General features: G+C 44.7%; 1 protein-coding gene and 1 long non-coding RNA gene across 8 annotated transcripts in view; one reads left to right on the top strand and one right to left on the bottom strand.

Moving 5' to 3' along the window:
• Window positions 1-16,532, top strand: part of STARD13 (StAR related lipid transfer domain containing 13) — a 295,560-nt gene that overhangs the window by 137,218 nt on the left and 141,810 nt on the right. Inside the window, exon 1 of one of the 4 annotated variants that reach the window (XM_048081204.2) lies at window positions 10,019-10,270. The exons of 2 other annotated variants lie outside the window; for them this stretch is intronic. In XM_048081204.2, the coding sequence (XP_047937161.2) occupies window positions 10,147-10,270 (124 nt within the window). In that variant the 5' untranslated portion in view covers window positions 10,019-10,146. Of the gene's footprint in view, window positions 1-10,018; window positions 10,271-16,532 lie in introns of those variants that run through there. One more of the 4 variants, XM_048081203.2, reaches the window with a different exon arrangement.
• On the bottom strand, window positions 4,252-10,703 carry LOC106041131 (uncharacterized). Of its 4 annotated transcripts, none has more exons than XR_007169919.2 (4): window positions 10,442-10,703; window positions 7,366-8,562; window positions 6,775-6,835; window positions 4,252-6,659 (listed from the first exon to the last, which is right to left on the bottom strand). It is a non-coding gene; the product is annotated as an uncharacterized lncRNA (long non-coding RNA). The 4 variants fall into 4 exon arrangements; XR_010828299.1 differs by lacking the exon at window positions 10,442-10,703 and having other exon boundaries at window positions 7,366-7,845; window positions 8,392-9,805; XR_001210315.3 differs by lacking the exon at window positions 10,442-10,703 and having other exon boundaries at window positions 7,366-7,429; window positions 7,553-9,805.

Here is a 16,532-nt window from a genome sequence, read left to right on the forward strand (position 1 = left end):
TACCACATTATTAATGAAGTGCTACCAGCTCAGAAAAACACCTAGGCGACATTATGGACAGCTTAATTAAAACAGCCCAGTGAAAACAGCTGTTCAATTTGCAGCACTCGTCATGAAAGCAAATAAAATGCTAATTTATATGAACCATAGAGAACAGCGTTGATATCATTATAATGTCATCATATAAATTCAGGAACTATATCACGGTAACTTCCAGCACTGTCAACATTACAAAACTATCTACAAGAGAGAAGGCAGTAAAGAATGATATGCAGAGAAAATGCATTTCTTTTATTTAAAGAAGTAATAAAAAATGCTGCAGTAATAAATTTGTATTCACCTATAAATGATGTGGATATCCAATGAACATAAGATACAGAACAAGTAGCACTCCAATGTGCTGGAATCTGTTTCCCCATTAACGACGACCATCAAATCAGCAAGAAACTGGGGGCTTTGTGCTCGTATATTCTCAACAAGCACAATGGGAGCAAACAGGAAAAGGAAAGTGTACATGCTTGAAGGAAGTGAAGCACGTGGGAATTTTGAGAATTACTTCAGTAAGTCAAGAATTTCACCATTAGTGTGAGGTTGTTACTAGTGCTCAGTGCATGGTCTAAATTCTGTGGCATTTTTTAATGAATGATAGAGCAGTTCTTGTAGGAAGGGAGCTTGTCCCTGGTGATGAAGGAGAAGACCTTGAGTTTCCCTGGATCTGCACTAAAAGGTAATTCCTACCTGTATCAAGTGGAGTAACGTACTACTGTAACTTTCTAGTAGCACATACAACCCACTTCACATTTATCCTGCCCAGCTATAAAAGATGAGCTATAGGACAGGAGAGAGGAGAATAAATCCAAATCTGTGTAAGTCCTAAAGGAGGATAATGTTTTCCAGATGAAATAGTATTCTTTATGACTTGACTGACAGCAATAAACTATTTTAGATCCCTGCAAAACCATTTAGCAACATTTGAGAATAGAAATGGGGAATAGCCTCCAATCTGAGGCCGTAAGAAGACTGGGTTTTGGTTTTCACATTTACACCCTAAGCTTTTTTCCCTTTAGCAGTGACATTCCCTAAAAAGTTTTTAAGGCCTGAACTCTGAAACTATGTACTTGATAATTTTAATCAAATTAACATCAAGGTTATACTTGGTATAAATAGTCTCTGTCATTTAAACTAAGCCATCTTCTGTCTCAAAAACTAACACTAGGTAAGATCTTGCTGAGTTCTAATGCATTTAGCACCTACTCTCCAGGCAATTTACATGTTTTTTTCTAATGTTGGTGATTCAAAAAAAATTCACTGAAATGTAGATCTCAGGTAACTACTACAGAACCCATTCATGTCAGCACAAAATGACAAAAACTTACTGAAGTGAGTCTGCCTGACAGTGGTGAAAGTAAACCATATGAGCCACTTCTGCATCTGCAGCACCGTAAGGATGTCCTGACATCATTCATAGGAAACTGTTTCACTGGAAGCCACGGAAAATGAACTTTAGAACCAGTAATACATACCAGTAAAATACCAACTTTTTCTTACCTTGCTCCACAGGCCTGGGTGCCTATCTGCTTTGTTTACACAGCACTGAATTTAAGGCAGGAAGACTTTTGTACGTGGAGCCTCAAAAAAGTGAGTCTCCTTATACCAAGGGGGGGAGCTGGGCCAGCTGGAAGGCAGTGCTCCAAAGGAGTGCAAAAGGGAAATGAAGCCTGCTCTTTTCTTTCTGCCGTCAAATTTTCAAGTATTGTTAAATCAAAAAGATGCCCCTTTCTGGAAGCTGGCGGTATACAGCAGTGCTGTGACCTCTGGCATCATGCTGGTCACAGTGCCACGCACTGCAGCAGGTGATGGTAACGCTTCCTCAAGCTCTCTCTGCTTTTGGCATGCTGGGCTGGTGACAGAGCAATCCCTGCTGTCGCCTTTCTTGGGAATTAAGCTGCTTTGCAAAGTACTACTTTCCATCCCAAAAGACAAAAGGAAAAGATCTTAGTATTTTCTAGGTTTCTCCCATGGTGTTTGAGGTTTCTTCTGATGTAATGGTAATTTAACATCACTGTTAAAATTCTGTAAAAAGCAAAGGGGTACATAGCATAGATTTTTTGCCTCTTACATGGAGAAGTTGGAGTCTATCTGGAAGACCACAGTAATTTATGCTTTGAGTGGTGGACTATTGCATTCTTACAGTGAAATCCTTTCACATAGACCATGATTATACAGCAGCACGTCAGTGCTCTTTTAAATTCTGCTGCCTGCTACGACAGTGACATATTATAGCCTGCTTACCTCTCTGCTCATATATGTGATATTGTCCATAGAAAAACACAGTGCAGCTTTGTTTCCAATATACTGCATCTTGAGTGAGATTATGCCATTTTATGAACCTGCTCAACCTGCACGGAAAAGGTAGGAAGAAAAAAAGGTGAAGAAGCTCCAAACTTGGTGTCACGAATATTTTTTTAGACTTACAGTTCTCAGCTACTTATCTTTTGCCTACCTGATTCTATGAAGCCATTACTGACCTGGTACTGGACATCCTTTGATAACTTTCTTCCCCTCACACTCTTGAATAGTTCCAAGGGCAGCACTACAGGCCTGTTCATGTTTTAACCAAAGCAAACCCCTCAGTGTCTCACAGTGAACCGTTCTCTGCTCAGCTCTAAAATCTGAAACTGCAGTTGTTGCTGCTGACTTGTTAATATAACACAGACATCGACATTTCCTGGTTACTGTAAACACTGAAATGCTTTTGGAGTTAATGGAGTACAGGTGCTGCCCGACGCTACCAAAATGTTCTCACAGAAACGGAGACATTTTTGGATAGAAAGAGCTGGAGGTCCACCTCGTCCAGCCCCTTCTTCACAGCATGAATATCCTGCTTCTCAGTGGGAATATCCAGATATGTTAAATGTCATGAAATAAGCATTCTTCCTAAGCTTAAGCTCCTTTATACCAGCAGGAACAGCAGTACCGCTGAACCTGCTGGGGCACAGACTTCTGTAACGCCAGAGCTGAGTGATGGAGTGGGTTTAGACAGGCCCTGGGTCTGCTGGGAAACCTTCCCAACAGGTCTGTGGGAAATGATGCTTACCATTCAATAGCCACCAGTCTTTGCCCCGAATAAGGCCCAGAAAACACCGTGACCAACTGCCTGGCTGTTCTTCACTGTGGTAGCAAGAAGAAATTTAAAATCAGCTTTAATAAAATGATTAAAGATCCCGTAGAGGTGTTCAGGTTAATAGGGGTTAACTTGGGCCTCAGCCAAATTGTGATTCTGGTCATTATAATTTGCCTACCTGAAATCCTATCCCCTATTGCAACTGGACACGACATTCTTTATTTCCTGTCCAAAAATGTTAGCGGCATTGCTTTGCCATTACACAGCTGCCGTGCTCGGTTCCAGAAATGGCCGCATGTCAATTCTATTAAACATTTTTAAAAAATCTGTTGAATAAGTTAAAATAGTAGCTGTGCAATAAGTAGCAAAGGAAGTTCTAAAAATCCGTAGCTTGCATTATACTGTTATTGGCAGTATCCTCCCATCAGTCAGTAACCTGAAATCTGGGAAAGTGTGTGTGCACGAGCATTTGTGTAGCTGAAGAAAGTCCTTACCCTTTCTTAAAAGTAAACTGGTCTTGGCAACAGCTCTATTGAATTGTCATTAGAACCTGTTGTCAGAACTGGTCGTGTTTTCCTGTGTAATCCAGGAGAGTTAAAAAAAAAAAAAAAAAAAAAAGAACAAGCTCCCAGGTCTCTGAACCAATATCCAGATACGGTGTGTGCTAAATTCCCACTGACTGCTGCAAAGCTTTTTTTCTACAAATGTTTCAATTATTTCTACTGTGATGATAATAACAGTTGGAAGCCTGAAAAAAAAATTAAAAAATCTTAGTTTAGACAAGGTCCCAATACAATATTAAGGAAATGAGCACAAGAAAGGTGTAATTTAGAATAATATATTTTTGTCAAGCAACAAAAAGGTGGGGAAAAAATGCGACACCAGAAGCTAGAATGAGAAGAGCAGGGGCAATATTCTGCGCTGAGACATTTCTTGTTTCAACATTACCGCTCACTTCTGCGGGTGCATTAATCACCTTCAAATGTCAAGCTCTGCTCCTGTAAAAAAATACTATATCTACACACATAAAATGTATGCCGCATTCCTAGTTGCTTAATCATGGAAGAAATGGTTATTTCTCCAGTGACCACCAGCTTTGCCCAGCCCAGGCTTTCATGTCTGCAACATACTATACTTTAAAGATGTCCACAGAGCATCCTACCAAAGACATTGAAAGTTTATTGCTGCTTGGTTTATTTTGGTCATTTTTCTCTGCTGAGAGATGGGCAAGGGCTTCTGTGTCTGCATTTTGGAGAAATTTTCAATTTGAGTATAAGCTTTGTTGTCTACTAGAGGTAGGCACTAGAGGTGCTCTTTTGACTTAGTGATCCATTCGCTGACCATCCGTGCCACAGATACCTCCCTACAACCTTTTTCACTTCTCTCACTGACCGCCGCATCCTCCCACCTATCATGTGGGCTTCCCCCGGGGTTCATTGTTCTTGTGCGACAACTTAGGCTGAGTTAAGAAGGCTTGAAAAGAGCAGGAGAGGGATTATTCAGAAAGAATCTGCAGGAGCTAGCTACGGCTAGGATATGATATATGGATAGAAGTCCAAGGTAAGGTTGGCCAGCTGGTGAAAATCCTGCTCCATGGTAAGAACAGGAATGTTGCAGTTGTTTTCTAGAAAACAAACAGAGAACCCTGAATTTTTCTCTAATTTTATTCTTTAAGAAATGAATTTTCTCTCTGGAGGAGTTTTTCAGGTGAAAATTCATGGTTGCTCTAGGAAGAACTTCTATCCCATGTTTGCCATCTCATTGTTATTCCCACTTACTCTGCCTTGATAGACATGGTCTGGTCTACTTGAGTGCATCCCAAATGCAAAACCGCTGGCAGTCCTCTGCTGTCACCATTCATTGCAGTTCGCTCTGCCTTTATGTTGCATCCAGCCGAGGCTGCTTGGCTGACGGCTGAAGGCCCTTCCGCTATCTATCATTCGCTCAATATTAAAAGCTTGATTCCCACAGTCTGTCTGCATGGGATGCCAGCTTTCATTGTCTACCCATTACATTTTCAAATATGCATTGGCACGCTTTCTCTAAAGCTGCCCCTCATGCTTGGGAGTCGGTCCTCTGAATATATTACGATATCGCATTAACCTCCTGTGAGACCCTCTTGCTAACTTGCTTCGTGTCAGTGCCTCCAAAAATGAATTCTGGCGTGCTAACACCAGCAGTTAGTACACTGGCCAGCATTGTTTTATCGTTCTCATGTACTCTTCCCTTCCTACCCTTCTCTCCACTGGTGTCTTGGTATATGTTTAGTTTGCAGTCGCCTGAGGGCAAAGATTGTATTTTTGTTCCATACAGTTTCTGGTTCTAGGTACTTTGGTATTAGTTTTTTATTAATAATATACAACCATTTGTCATGTGAACAGAAAAAAATCTTAATTCCCCCCTGCCCCCATCTCCTCCATGCCAGTTCCAGCAAGGGAGGTGGAGTGCAGTCAAACAGCAGATACTTTGTTACTGGAGTCTGTATCTGAGCATAGTTTGAGCCTTTGCACATTGAATTCTGCAAGAAGTCCTGTTTATTTCAGCATTAATCACCGTGAACAAAAGTGAAAGAATTTGGCCCCAACTAATGTGAGACAGCAGCGCTCTGCTGCTGGCAAAACGTGGAGTGATCCTTTCCCAGGGCTTCAGGAAGCTGCAAGGGAGAAGGGCGAACAGATAGGTGCCAATCTCTCAATAAACTGGGCAAGAGTGAAACAGCTTTATAACTGATCCTTATTAAAGCTACCTTAAAATGATGATCATTTGCATATAGAAATAACCAGCAAGGAGAGCGTGCCAGGGAACAAGCTGGAACATTTTGTCCTCGTTCATAGTGATTCTTGTTTTTCTCTCTCCGAAATATTTGTTTGTTTACTTAGATGTAAAAGAGGACACCTACTCATATGTCCTTGGTACTTTTCACATAACTTCAACCACAGAATTAGTATGCAATTCACTGCAGTCTGCTGTTAGGAAAACAAGCAGTGGAAAACCTCAGATCTTTTCTTCCCTTCCAGAAGTAACTCAGACTTGCAACATCAGACTTGGGACATTCAGCCTGTGATAGAAAACAAATTCCAGAGCTGTAGGACCCCCAAAGAGATAAAGATCATTGCCAAGGATATAAATATTACTTGATGTATGTATATCCGGCTGTCTGAGCTGCTATTTGAAGTTACAGAAGTACAACAACATCATTTGGAGTATAATAAACTTCAAGAAGCTTCATTAATTTACAGTCGGTTCTTGAGGACTTATTGTAAAGGCGTATTGTAAAGTTTGGTATTGTGCTGATTAGCATCAGATTGCATCAGAGATCCTGTACTGCTAATTGATTTCGTCTTTGGTTCTGTTATTTCTTTTTAAGAGATACAAGTTGAGGAGGTTGTGTCCACCGAAGAGCATGCAGTAACCAAGGTTGTGCTCCTTTCTTGTTTTCCTCTGCAAGGCATTCCCGGGTTTGTTTTTCCACAAGCAGACCACTCTTCTGATGTGGTTAAACTAACACAAAATGCTGACTCTCAGTAACTAAGGTCTAGAGGAAAAAAAGGAAAGAAGTTACATTTTTATTGTAGGCTGTCAGTGGTTTACAAATGGCAAACCGATCGGTTGTCATCTCTGTCTTTCCTTAGGCCTGATTCTGTTCTTACCAAACGCACGGGAGTTTTTGCAGTGACGTTGTTAGGACTGGATCAGGCTGCATAATGGAAGCTGTAACAAATTAAAAACACACTGCTAATTAGAGGCCAGATTATTATGTAGCATCAATTAACTTGCCATTTAATTACCATGGTGATTGGGAGGAACTATAAATTGCTAAATATATAATTAGAACATCAGACTTCTGTGCCACAGTGGCATCAGAGCATGGGTGTAATTAGGTTAGATTTTTTCACAACGTTGTACATGGTTGCGAGATCTCCAGAGACAAACACCACTGTCATTCCTGCCAGTATTCTGTTATCAATGAGAAAAGGCAAATGTCATAGTTCAACTTCTTTTAGGGCAGCTGGGAATTTTCTCCTTTTCCCTTCATCATATACATTGTTTTTATTGCAATTATTCTGAACAGAACCATGTTGGCAAGACTAGCATGAAGCAGGAAAACTGCTCTTTCTGTGGAAAATGTTCTCACCCCCCCACATCCCACCCTCCCCAAAGGTTATCCATCTTGTTCGGGATATCAAAAACTTCCAAACTGCGGACAAGAGCTCTGATCAGTTGGTTACTTGGGCACTTACCCAGCCAATGAAAATGTGCGGAGGAGGTCCAGAACGTTACCTCTTAGTCACGCTTCCTAACATCCTAAAAAGAAGTGAAACATCTTTGACCTGTGAGTGATCCCTAACACATACCTTTCTTCTCGCAGGTTGTGTAGCGCAGCTTTTGTTGTAACTGCTGCTATTAGGCGTAATACATCAAAAATACCTGCACTGGTAACTCGACTTCTGAACAGCTGACTGTGATTAAAGATGTATAATGGGAATGGGCCAGTTGTTGCATGAGATATTTTCTCATTACTCAATAGCACTGTTTTCTCTGGGGAAAAAAGTACAGTATCTGGTTTTGCTGCCGGATTTAGTTTTCCGCAGTAATGGCAAGTACCTGGAATTAGTAAGATTTTTGTCAGTGCCTGCCACAGAGATCAGTCTAGGCTTGCCAGTTCTGATCTGCTGCTGATTATGAAATACAGCCATATCACGGGCATTTATCTTGGTAACCTGCGGTGAGATAACAAGGTATTAGCAATTGCTAGTATCTCATTGCTAATTGGCCATTTTCAGTAAAACTAGACAGCTAGGAACATTTTTGATAAAGAAACATCTTCAAAGTGGTATAAAAGGGAAGAGAATATCTATTACTGTATCACCACTTTCTGGCCATTACAGAAAGGAACGGAAGAAATGAAGACATATTTTCCAGACAGATTGGACGTGGTGAGGGGGCACCTCCAAGTGTGGCTGCCAGAGGACCACTTTTGGAGGTTACAGTGCTGACTGACACGGACCGTAATCTGTGGGCAATGACACAGCAATATGGATAAAAACCTTTAAAACTGAAGTTGTGATTTCCTATCTAGACCGTGTCATAGCTGATATTTATATGGCAGCTGAGCAGGGTATCAGAAATCAGTTGCTCATCTCTACCTGGTTCCTAGCAGACAGGAGCCCCTGGCAGAGAACAAGCACTGTGAGTGTTACATACCATTAATGGCTGTATTGGTAGGGAGCTAAATAAAGTGAGACAGAGGTCAGAAGCTGATTTACAGGGTGAAAAAGCTGATTGCAGGAACTGTAATCCTCTCTCCTCCCATTAACATCAGCAGGTGTTTGCTCTGGATCATGGGATGTGGAGGTATTTACGTAATTATGCTGTCCTCCTGCCAGATGTTGGGGGCATCTGGCCCTGGAAGAGTCTGTCCGGTCAGTCGGAGGATGCTGTAGGTTGAATTGCAGAAGGATGAGTGACATACAGTATCTTTACAAGTTCTGTAGAAGTACATCATCACCACCATATTACATAAAATGCAGTAGCTTAAGAAGAGTCTTAAGCATTTTAAGAACAGGGACAATGAAAAAAAAATCACATCAGAGGGTAGGCAAAAGACATTAGTAAAACTGAGTGGTAATATGGAACACAGCTGTGTGTTTGCTTGTAGTTTGTATGGGTATTGCTGACATTACAGCGACAATTTTAATTTAAACAAGATGGGGATATCTGTAATGTTTAACATGATTGCTTCACCAGGGTATTCAGCTGTTTCAGTGCATGGCACCCACTTTAAGAAACATCAGCCTCTTCATTGCACATCACAGACACTCTGCAAAAATAGTAAGTAATAAATAATGGTTTGCAACTGAATGAAATTAAGCCCCTATTGTCCTTTCCTGCTATCAGACTCTCTGCTGCCAGTAATGCTGGGAACCATCCGCTCCATGGGCGGCCAGAATAGGGAAAGGGCAATCATTACAACAATATTTCCCAGATCCCAGAGGAAGGAGAGGCCCCAACTTGGTTTCCTAAATGGGGTAAGGGCGCTGATGTTGCGCTCTGGCTCATCTAGGGATGGAGGAATCGGAATTCCTTTTTGTCTGCAAATGTGTGCAAGAAGTGACTGCCAGAGTTTAGTTATGAAACCTTTCAGGAGGGCAGGAGCTTGTTAGAGAGGAGATAATGAAGGGGGTATGGGAGGAATGAGGCAGGGGGAGGGAGGCAGAAGATAAGTGGGTGGAACGAAAAGAGGGAAAGAAATTGGAGAGACTGCGTTGCGAGGAGAGTGACTTTGGTGGAAAGCTGATAAAAAGAGACCTCAGAAAAACTATTTTATTCTGGCAAAAGTACCGCCAGGGGTGAAGTGGCTATTACTATTTCCTGAGAGACAGATAACACCCTGCGAGCTGCGTTTTCTGTCACCTCGTTGTGGCTGACCTCCCTCTGCCACCCCAAGAGCAGCAGGCCCGGCCATCGCTGGTGGGCACCAGTGGGTCCGGGCTGCCCTGAGGAGGGCACCCAGGGCTGCGAGCACCAGCCCAGGCTTGGGTGCAGGCTCACGGGGCGGCTGGGACCCAACAGATCCCAGCCGAAGGCTCCCCAAATCAAGCAGGGTCCCGACATTTAGGCGCCGGGCCACCTAACGTTGACGCTCGGGCCACCGAGGCTGGGTGGTGCTTGGGGACACAGCTGGCGCCTGAGGGGACCCGGGGTCGGCCATTTCGCACCGCCGTCCCCTCACGGACTGTGGCGGCGGGTGGGGGGGGGGGGGGGGGGGGTGCGCGACCCCCGTCCCCTCAAAGCGGGGCCGCCCCCCGGCTCCGGGCCGGGCCCCGGGGCACCTTCCCCGCCCCGCGGGGGGGAGGCTGGCGGCCGAGCGGCGGCCCCGGGGCGGGGGCGGGCGGCGCTCAGGTGCAAGGGGCGGCGGTGAGGCGGGCTGCGGCGCGGCTGGGGCTGCCCCGCGGCCCCATGTGGCCGCCGGCGGCGGCGCTGAGCGGGGCCGCCCGGGGCGGCATGAGGAGGCACCGAGGATGAGCAGCCAGCGCCGCCCGGGCAAGGCGCAGCTCCGGCGGTCGCTGAGCGAGCAGCTGCGGGACTCCACCGCCAAAGCCTGGGACTTGCTGTGGAGGAATGTCAGGGAGCGGCGGCTCGCAGGTCGGTCCCGCCGCGCCGCGGATCCTTGCCGCACGGGGCTCGGCGAGCCCGGCCCAGGGAAGGGGGGCGCCTGCCCCGGTGTCACCGGGAGCAGGCTCGGGGTCGTGCCGGGCTCAGGGCTAGGGCACGGAAATCCAGGCGGGCGGCTGCCCCGCCGCGGGTCGGGCTCACCTGCGTGTGCCGTCGGCTTTCTGAGGCACCGGCAGGTTCAGGTGGGCTCCTCGGGGGGGTGGCGTGCGGGGAGGGCTCTGAGTCCCCCGGGAGAAACGGTCTGCTTCGTTACAGGCGCTGTCACGGCTCTAGGGCACCTCAGTGCTCCCGAGGCTCGGGCTCCTGTCCCCAGGTGGAAAGCAGAAGGACAGAGCAGGTGCTCCGGGAGGTCGAGGCACTCCTAGAGCACTCCTACAGCAGCGGCACCCTCGCGTCGTGTGTGTGACTGATCAGTTTGGGCAAAACGCTTCATAAATGCAAAGATGCGGAGGGTGCACAGCGGGGCGAGGTAGAGTTACGGTACTGGGAAGCGATACATCAAGATTTATGAGCAGAATCGTGTATAGTGAAGGGTAATTTGTTAAGACGGATTCCTCTGCCACATCCCCCAGCACTGTTGGGAGTGTGGTGACCTTGCCCAGGGCACTGTGACATGCTGGTATTGTATAATGCGAGGGTAAACAGCGTGAGGTATGAGTGCCTACAGTTTGTCTACAGCACAGGACTTCATATATACGTACAGTTAACATAACGCACATAAATTGTGTAGTAATTTTTGGAAAACGAATCAGAAGTGGGTAGCTTCACTAATAAGTTACTAAACCAGCTAATTCTCCAGTGTTACGGTTACCCAAAATATTAATCTGTCTTTGCGTGTGATCTGCTTATTCCTATATTAAAAGCAAATGCCAGCAGACATTCAGCAATGACACTGGCTATTTTTTTTTCTTTTTTGGTCAAAGACAACTATTGCTTGATTGAGCAAAGGACCTGGGCAGGCTGCCACGAAGCCGTAGCCAACTTCTTAAAGCCACTGTGTATTAAAATTGACGGTGTCAGACGTTTTGGTTAAGGTGGATAGAATACTAACGTCCTGGGTTTATGCGCTGCCGTAACTTAACTGCTGTTCATGATATATATGTCCTTTAATTAAGCGAATTATGTGACAGCATAACAAAATGTGTACAAATAACATCTGTTGATTCCAAGTATGTTCTGTAGTTCCAATGCTTTTATGTCTCAGGGATTTTTGTCCTTTCTATATTTATTTGTCACTCTGGCTGCTGTTGCTGCAACACATATTGGTATGCCTCCTTCCAACTTCCATTAATGGGAAGGGAGGGGAATTTAAATCTAAAAACATCTACATGTGTTGTCTGGCTTGCTGGTTGCCAGAGCAGCTTCTCCATCACAATAGATCCAATCCAGCACAGGTAGGTAGTTGTACAAGTTCTCTCTTTTCCCCAAAGTTGCCATCTGTGGTTCAGCCCTGACAGTCAGGGCAGCAGTGTAACCGGTGGCTGGTTTTTAAGAACAACCAAAACAAAACGCAGTTTTAACCATCAGTGTGCTGTCCTGTACCAACCATCAAGACAAATAAAGGCTTGCAATTAAGTCACCATTGTGATAACAGCTTTGCCAGCACTTACATAATTACTCTTTCGGTCTACTTTACTTTTCTATTTATTTGTTAAGGTTGTGCCAGTTGCCCAACATATACCCACAAAGAAAGTATGTACAGGACAGCTACTGCTTCTTTCACAGAAATCCTGTCACGGGGCAGCCGTGGAGGTTTCCAGTCCTCCTGGTGGGATCAGCACTCGCAGTGGGATTGGCACTGGGAGCAGGGCTGGTTGCTCAGGGCTTTCCCCAGTGTTCCTCATGAGGATCCTCTGCAGGATCCGCGTGCTGGAGCAGAGGGGTGCAGTATGCAGCTGGGCAGCAGCAGCAGCAAGGAGCTGAGCCTTGACTGGAGCAAGGAGAGAGCTGAACCTTGGCTCTGCTGCTCTCAGAGAGGCAGACAGCATGGCTGGGCTGCCGTGACAAGTAAGCGGTGCGTAAAAAGACCACTACAGTGTGCATACGCCCTTTCTCCAACCTCTCACCCTTTCACTGAGAGGAGCGAGCAGTCTGGTCCCTGCTGTGCTCCTGGCTTGGGACTGTCCCACACTGCCTCATGTTCAGGCAGGAGCTGTGGTGCCCAGCAGCTCCCAGTCACTCTTCCTGATTGGACAACCTGGGTTTGTTTCTTAAACAGTGGGTGTACCTGCTGCAGTGATGCAAAAGCCAGCCTTAGGTTTTCTGTGCTTACCACAGTTTTTGCAGAGGTGGTTCACATGCTGGTTATGTTCCTGCTATGCCTTACGTTTTGTGTTAGGATTCTCAAACTCGTTCCTTCCCTAATATGATCGCTTTTATGTCAGTTCAAGATTGGAAAAATGAATTAAGCTGATAAAAAGTATCTAATGCACTAATTCACGGTTTACCATAATTTTAAAGAAATCTGCCATGAAATAGGTTTTTGCGGCTTTTTTTGTTGCTAGCAGAACAGAGCAGCTTAGCTATGATGAAGCACATACTTTCTGGCTATTGATTGGGAAATGAACCAGGATTTAACTCCCTTGTTGGAGTGGGGCCCTATTGGTCTGAAAACTCATATTAAATACCATGTTTTACTGTTAGGGTAATTCTGGACCACTATGCTATTACGGAAATTTGGAACTCGACTTACGCATTTAACAAACCCTTTAACAATAATGACCCCAAGGTGTTTCTGAGATCACTACTCAAAGCTCGATCACCTGTTACAAGAAAACACAACAAGCCTTAGTTATTACATCCATAGTATGTGCCTGAAAAGTACTCTTTCAGTTGCTATACACTGAAAAAATCGGAACAAATATATTTAAGTTTTGAAGCTCAGGACTTCACAGTCAGGAGATGCCAGGGGTAAGGTTGCCTGTTGCTGCCTTGCTGTCCAGCCTCCTTACGGAGTAGGACTGTCTTTTAATGATGTCATTGCATCCCCTTTTTTTTTGCACAGAACTTTCTCCCTCATTCATTGTACAGCGTACCAATCCCCATTGCTGTGGGTATCAACCTAAAGCCTGATGCAAATTAAATTTCCTCGCTGAGTGTTGCAAACTTCTTGCCATTAACGTTTTAGCTGTATTCCTAGAAGTTGTAAGATTATGTCCCATTCTACAGATGGGAGCCAGAGGCACGATGAGATTAAACTCACCAGTATCAAAAACTGAGTATTAGAACTTGAATTTTTAGTAATTTTATTTCGTTGTTATAAATACTTTAATGCTTACTTGCTTTCAGTGACTCCTATTGCACAATAATTATGCAGATCAGGTTTCCAGGATCTAATTGTGCTAAACTCACAGAGTAAGTCACATTTCCTGCCTGTCTGGACAAATTTTATATCAAGTGACTTGCTGCAAATCAGACAGACGTGGGCAGACACTCAGGGGCACCATTTACTTGGCATAGTCTTAGAAACCCCATTTTTTCCTGCTTGTTGTCTCCCACCCTTCCCTGCATGCCTTCCAGCATCAGCAAGAAATAGAGCAGGAGTCCTGCGGCAATTGGCTTAATTAGCTACAGGGCTCTGATCAAGGGCAGGATCGTTGTCCATCATCAGACAGGGAAGTGTTTGTGAAGACACTGCCTGGTGCGATCTTGGGCAAAGATCAAAAAACAACAAAGGTCCAAAGATCTTGGACCCCACTCAGTTTGGGGCCCGGCCATTCCCCATGCAAATGGGATTTGGGGCAACTTTTCCGCGGGTCTTCAGTGGTTTGCTCAAAATGGCATTTCAAAGTTTGATAAATCGGCCAGGTTTGGACGGATTTTTCAGGGGCTGGTACTAAAATGACTCCTTGAGCCTTCGCTGTGATGGATGAAGCACTGGTTAATCAAGTAGCAGGAAAATATGCAGTGGGTCAATGGACCTTGGCCTGAAATTATCTTGGAAGTGGATGACCTGCAGCATCAAAAATTGTGAGCATGAAGCAGGTTTGTCACGAACCTGAGTAAAGCAAATTTTACTCTAAACAAGCCAAAATTAAGGTCTTTAATGGAAAGGTTTAGAAAACCTACTCTTTGGGCATCCCTGATCAGTCAGGAAGATCTTACACACTGATACGCAGCTACAGGTATCACTTCAAATGTGACTGAAATGCGTTTATGTCAGAGATGATGCCGAACGTTAGCTGAAGTAGGATAGGCAATGGAGAACAACTTGTCCAGCTGAAAACGTGGGAAGGCATTGTGAGGCAGAAAATAATTACCACATCCAGAATTTGGCAGAGACATCAAGGCGATTCCCCCTCTCCTCCAAAGAGTAATTTGTGGTTGGTTTGTGGGCTATTGGGTTTTTATTGGGTGCAAACGATCAGGCGTGAGTTTGTGATTTTGGGATCTGTGCTCCCTGGCACGAGCAGAGCCGTGGGGACAGGGGAAGAGCAAAAAAATTAAAAAAAAAAAAAAAAAAACCTGGTGGTCACAAGCAAAGCTAAATGAATTGTAGCAAAGATTTTGTTATGCCAGTGTGGAGCCAAAACTTGCCATATTTCTGAAGCATATGAAAAACGTGGAGTTTGTTGGGGTCAGTTTGGTGTGCACGCCTTTATGTCCCGTTTTAAAATGATGCCCGTGTTTTCAGAAAGCAAAGCAGAGACGTTCCCTACCCGCGCACTGGAGAGCACAAGATGCTGATTCTCGTGGATGTTGATAAGACGTGGAAGTGTAAGCTCCCCCCAGCCCTGCCCCATCAATGGGAAAAGACTGTCCTTTGTCAAGGAGAAAAGCTATGAAAGCTGTTCTTTATTTGGGATTGAGTGCTTCGGGGAAGAAAAAAAAAAATGACTTCTGAGCGATTCTTTTGGTTTGGCGTGCCAGGAAATTTTCTGTGGTTGTATCAGTCCTGCAAACAGAGTGATAGCCAAACAAGTAGTCGTTAATCTCATAAATTACATTAATCGCTCTGTACACGCAGTATTAACGTTGGGAGGGCTTTCTAGGTGAATTTCTGTGAAATAAGTAGATGCTTCTCTTTGCGTGCAGGCAGTGTCCGTGCTCTGTAATTTCCCTGTCCTCGCCGAGATGCTCCCCGAGGACCAGGGCCCGGGCTGCGAGCGGGGGCGGTGGGGGCAGAATACCACCATTGTGAGCGCTGCCGCCGCCTTCCCATGACCCGCGGGAGCCAGAAGTTAATTCCAGAAATACAATTACAAAAATACCAATAGGCTTGGCGTGCCAAGTGTTTCTCTATCAGCGGGAGGTTGTGGAGGGAGCCACAGGCTCCCCACAGCCTCGAAATTCAGAGAGAGAGGTGATTTTTTTCATGCCCTCTCCCGTGGCTCCGCGGCCGTTCACCACGTGAGATCTGGAGTGACTCTGGAGGAGCTGCAGAGCTTCCGAGAGCAACAAGAAAACTAATCTTCTGGTTTTACATTTAATACACAACTTCTGTATGTGAACGAGTCCTGCTTCCATCAAAGAGAGCTGTATCAGAGATTATTTTCCCAGGGGAAATGCAAATTCAAATTTGATTACTTAATTTCCTAACATGAAGCCCAAAGCTCTGCTGGTAAAATGACAAAGCACTGCTGACAAGAGGGATGGATACCATTTGGATCAGTCAGTTGTGACTTAGCTAAAGAGGAAAGATTCTTGATAAATCTCACTTAGTCTGGAGCTTGGGTGTTCACTGGTTTTAATCACACATTAATCTTTAACATATACCTATATATTTTTTTCTAGGACGTTATGAGGTCAGTCCTGTTTCCACTACAACTTATTTATGTTTATTTTTATTTTTGCTATTGACTTTGTGTGGTTCCTGAAGCATCCACCAGGTTCTTTCAGTTCTCAGTAGGCAAATGTTTCTCCGTGTTTCTCCGTACCTACGCATGGCCGTGGTTTGTTCCACCGGGAGGTGTTTCCTGTGCGACCAGAAGCCTGCTGATGACAGTCAGTGTGCCGCACAGTGCTTTTCTGGAGGATTCCCCTTAGCCTGTAATTGTTGCTGATGTCTGCAGACCATGATACTTGAAACAAATCAAAGTACTGCTTTTCCAGAAGCAGAATGTGTAGTACATAGTTCCTGTACGTTTAGATGTATGTATTTATTGTTGGATTTGTGTTTTTTTTTGTGTTTTTTGGTGTTTTTTTTTGATACACAGGAGCTCATATAGACTGGTATAAATATTTAACTTATTTGTCTGACTTTAAACTGTAACAATGCTTCTCCATCCCGAGA

This window comes from Anser cygnoides, chromosome 1, assembly GCF_040182565.1.
Source record: "Anser cygnoides isolate HZ-2024a breed goose chromosome 1, Taihu_goose_T2T_genome, whole genome shotgun sequence".
In the NCBI taxonomy this organism is placed as follows: Eukaryota; Metazoa; Chordata; class Aves; order Anseriformes; family Anatidae; genus Anser; species Anser cygnoides.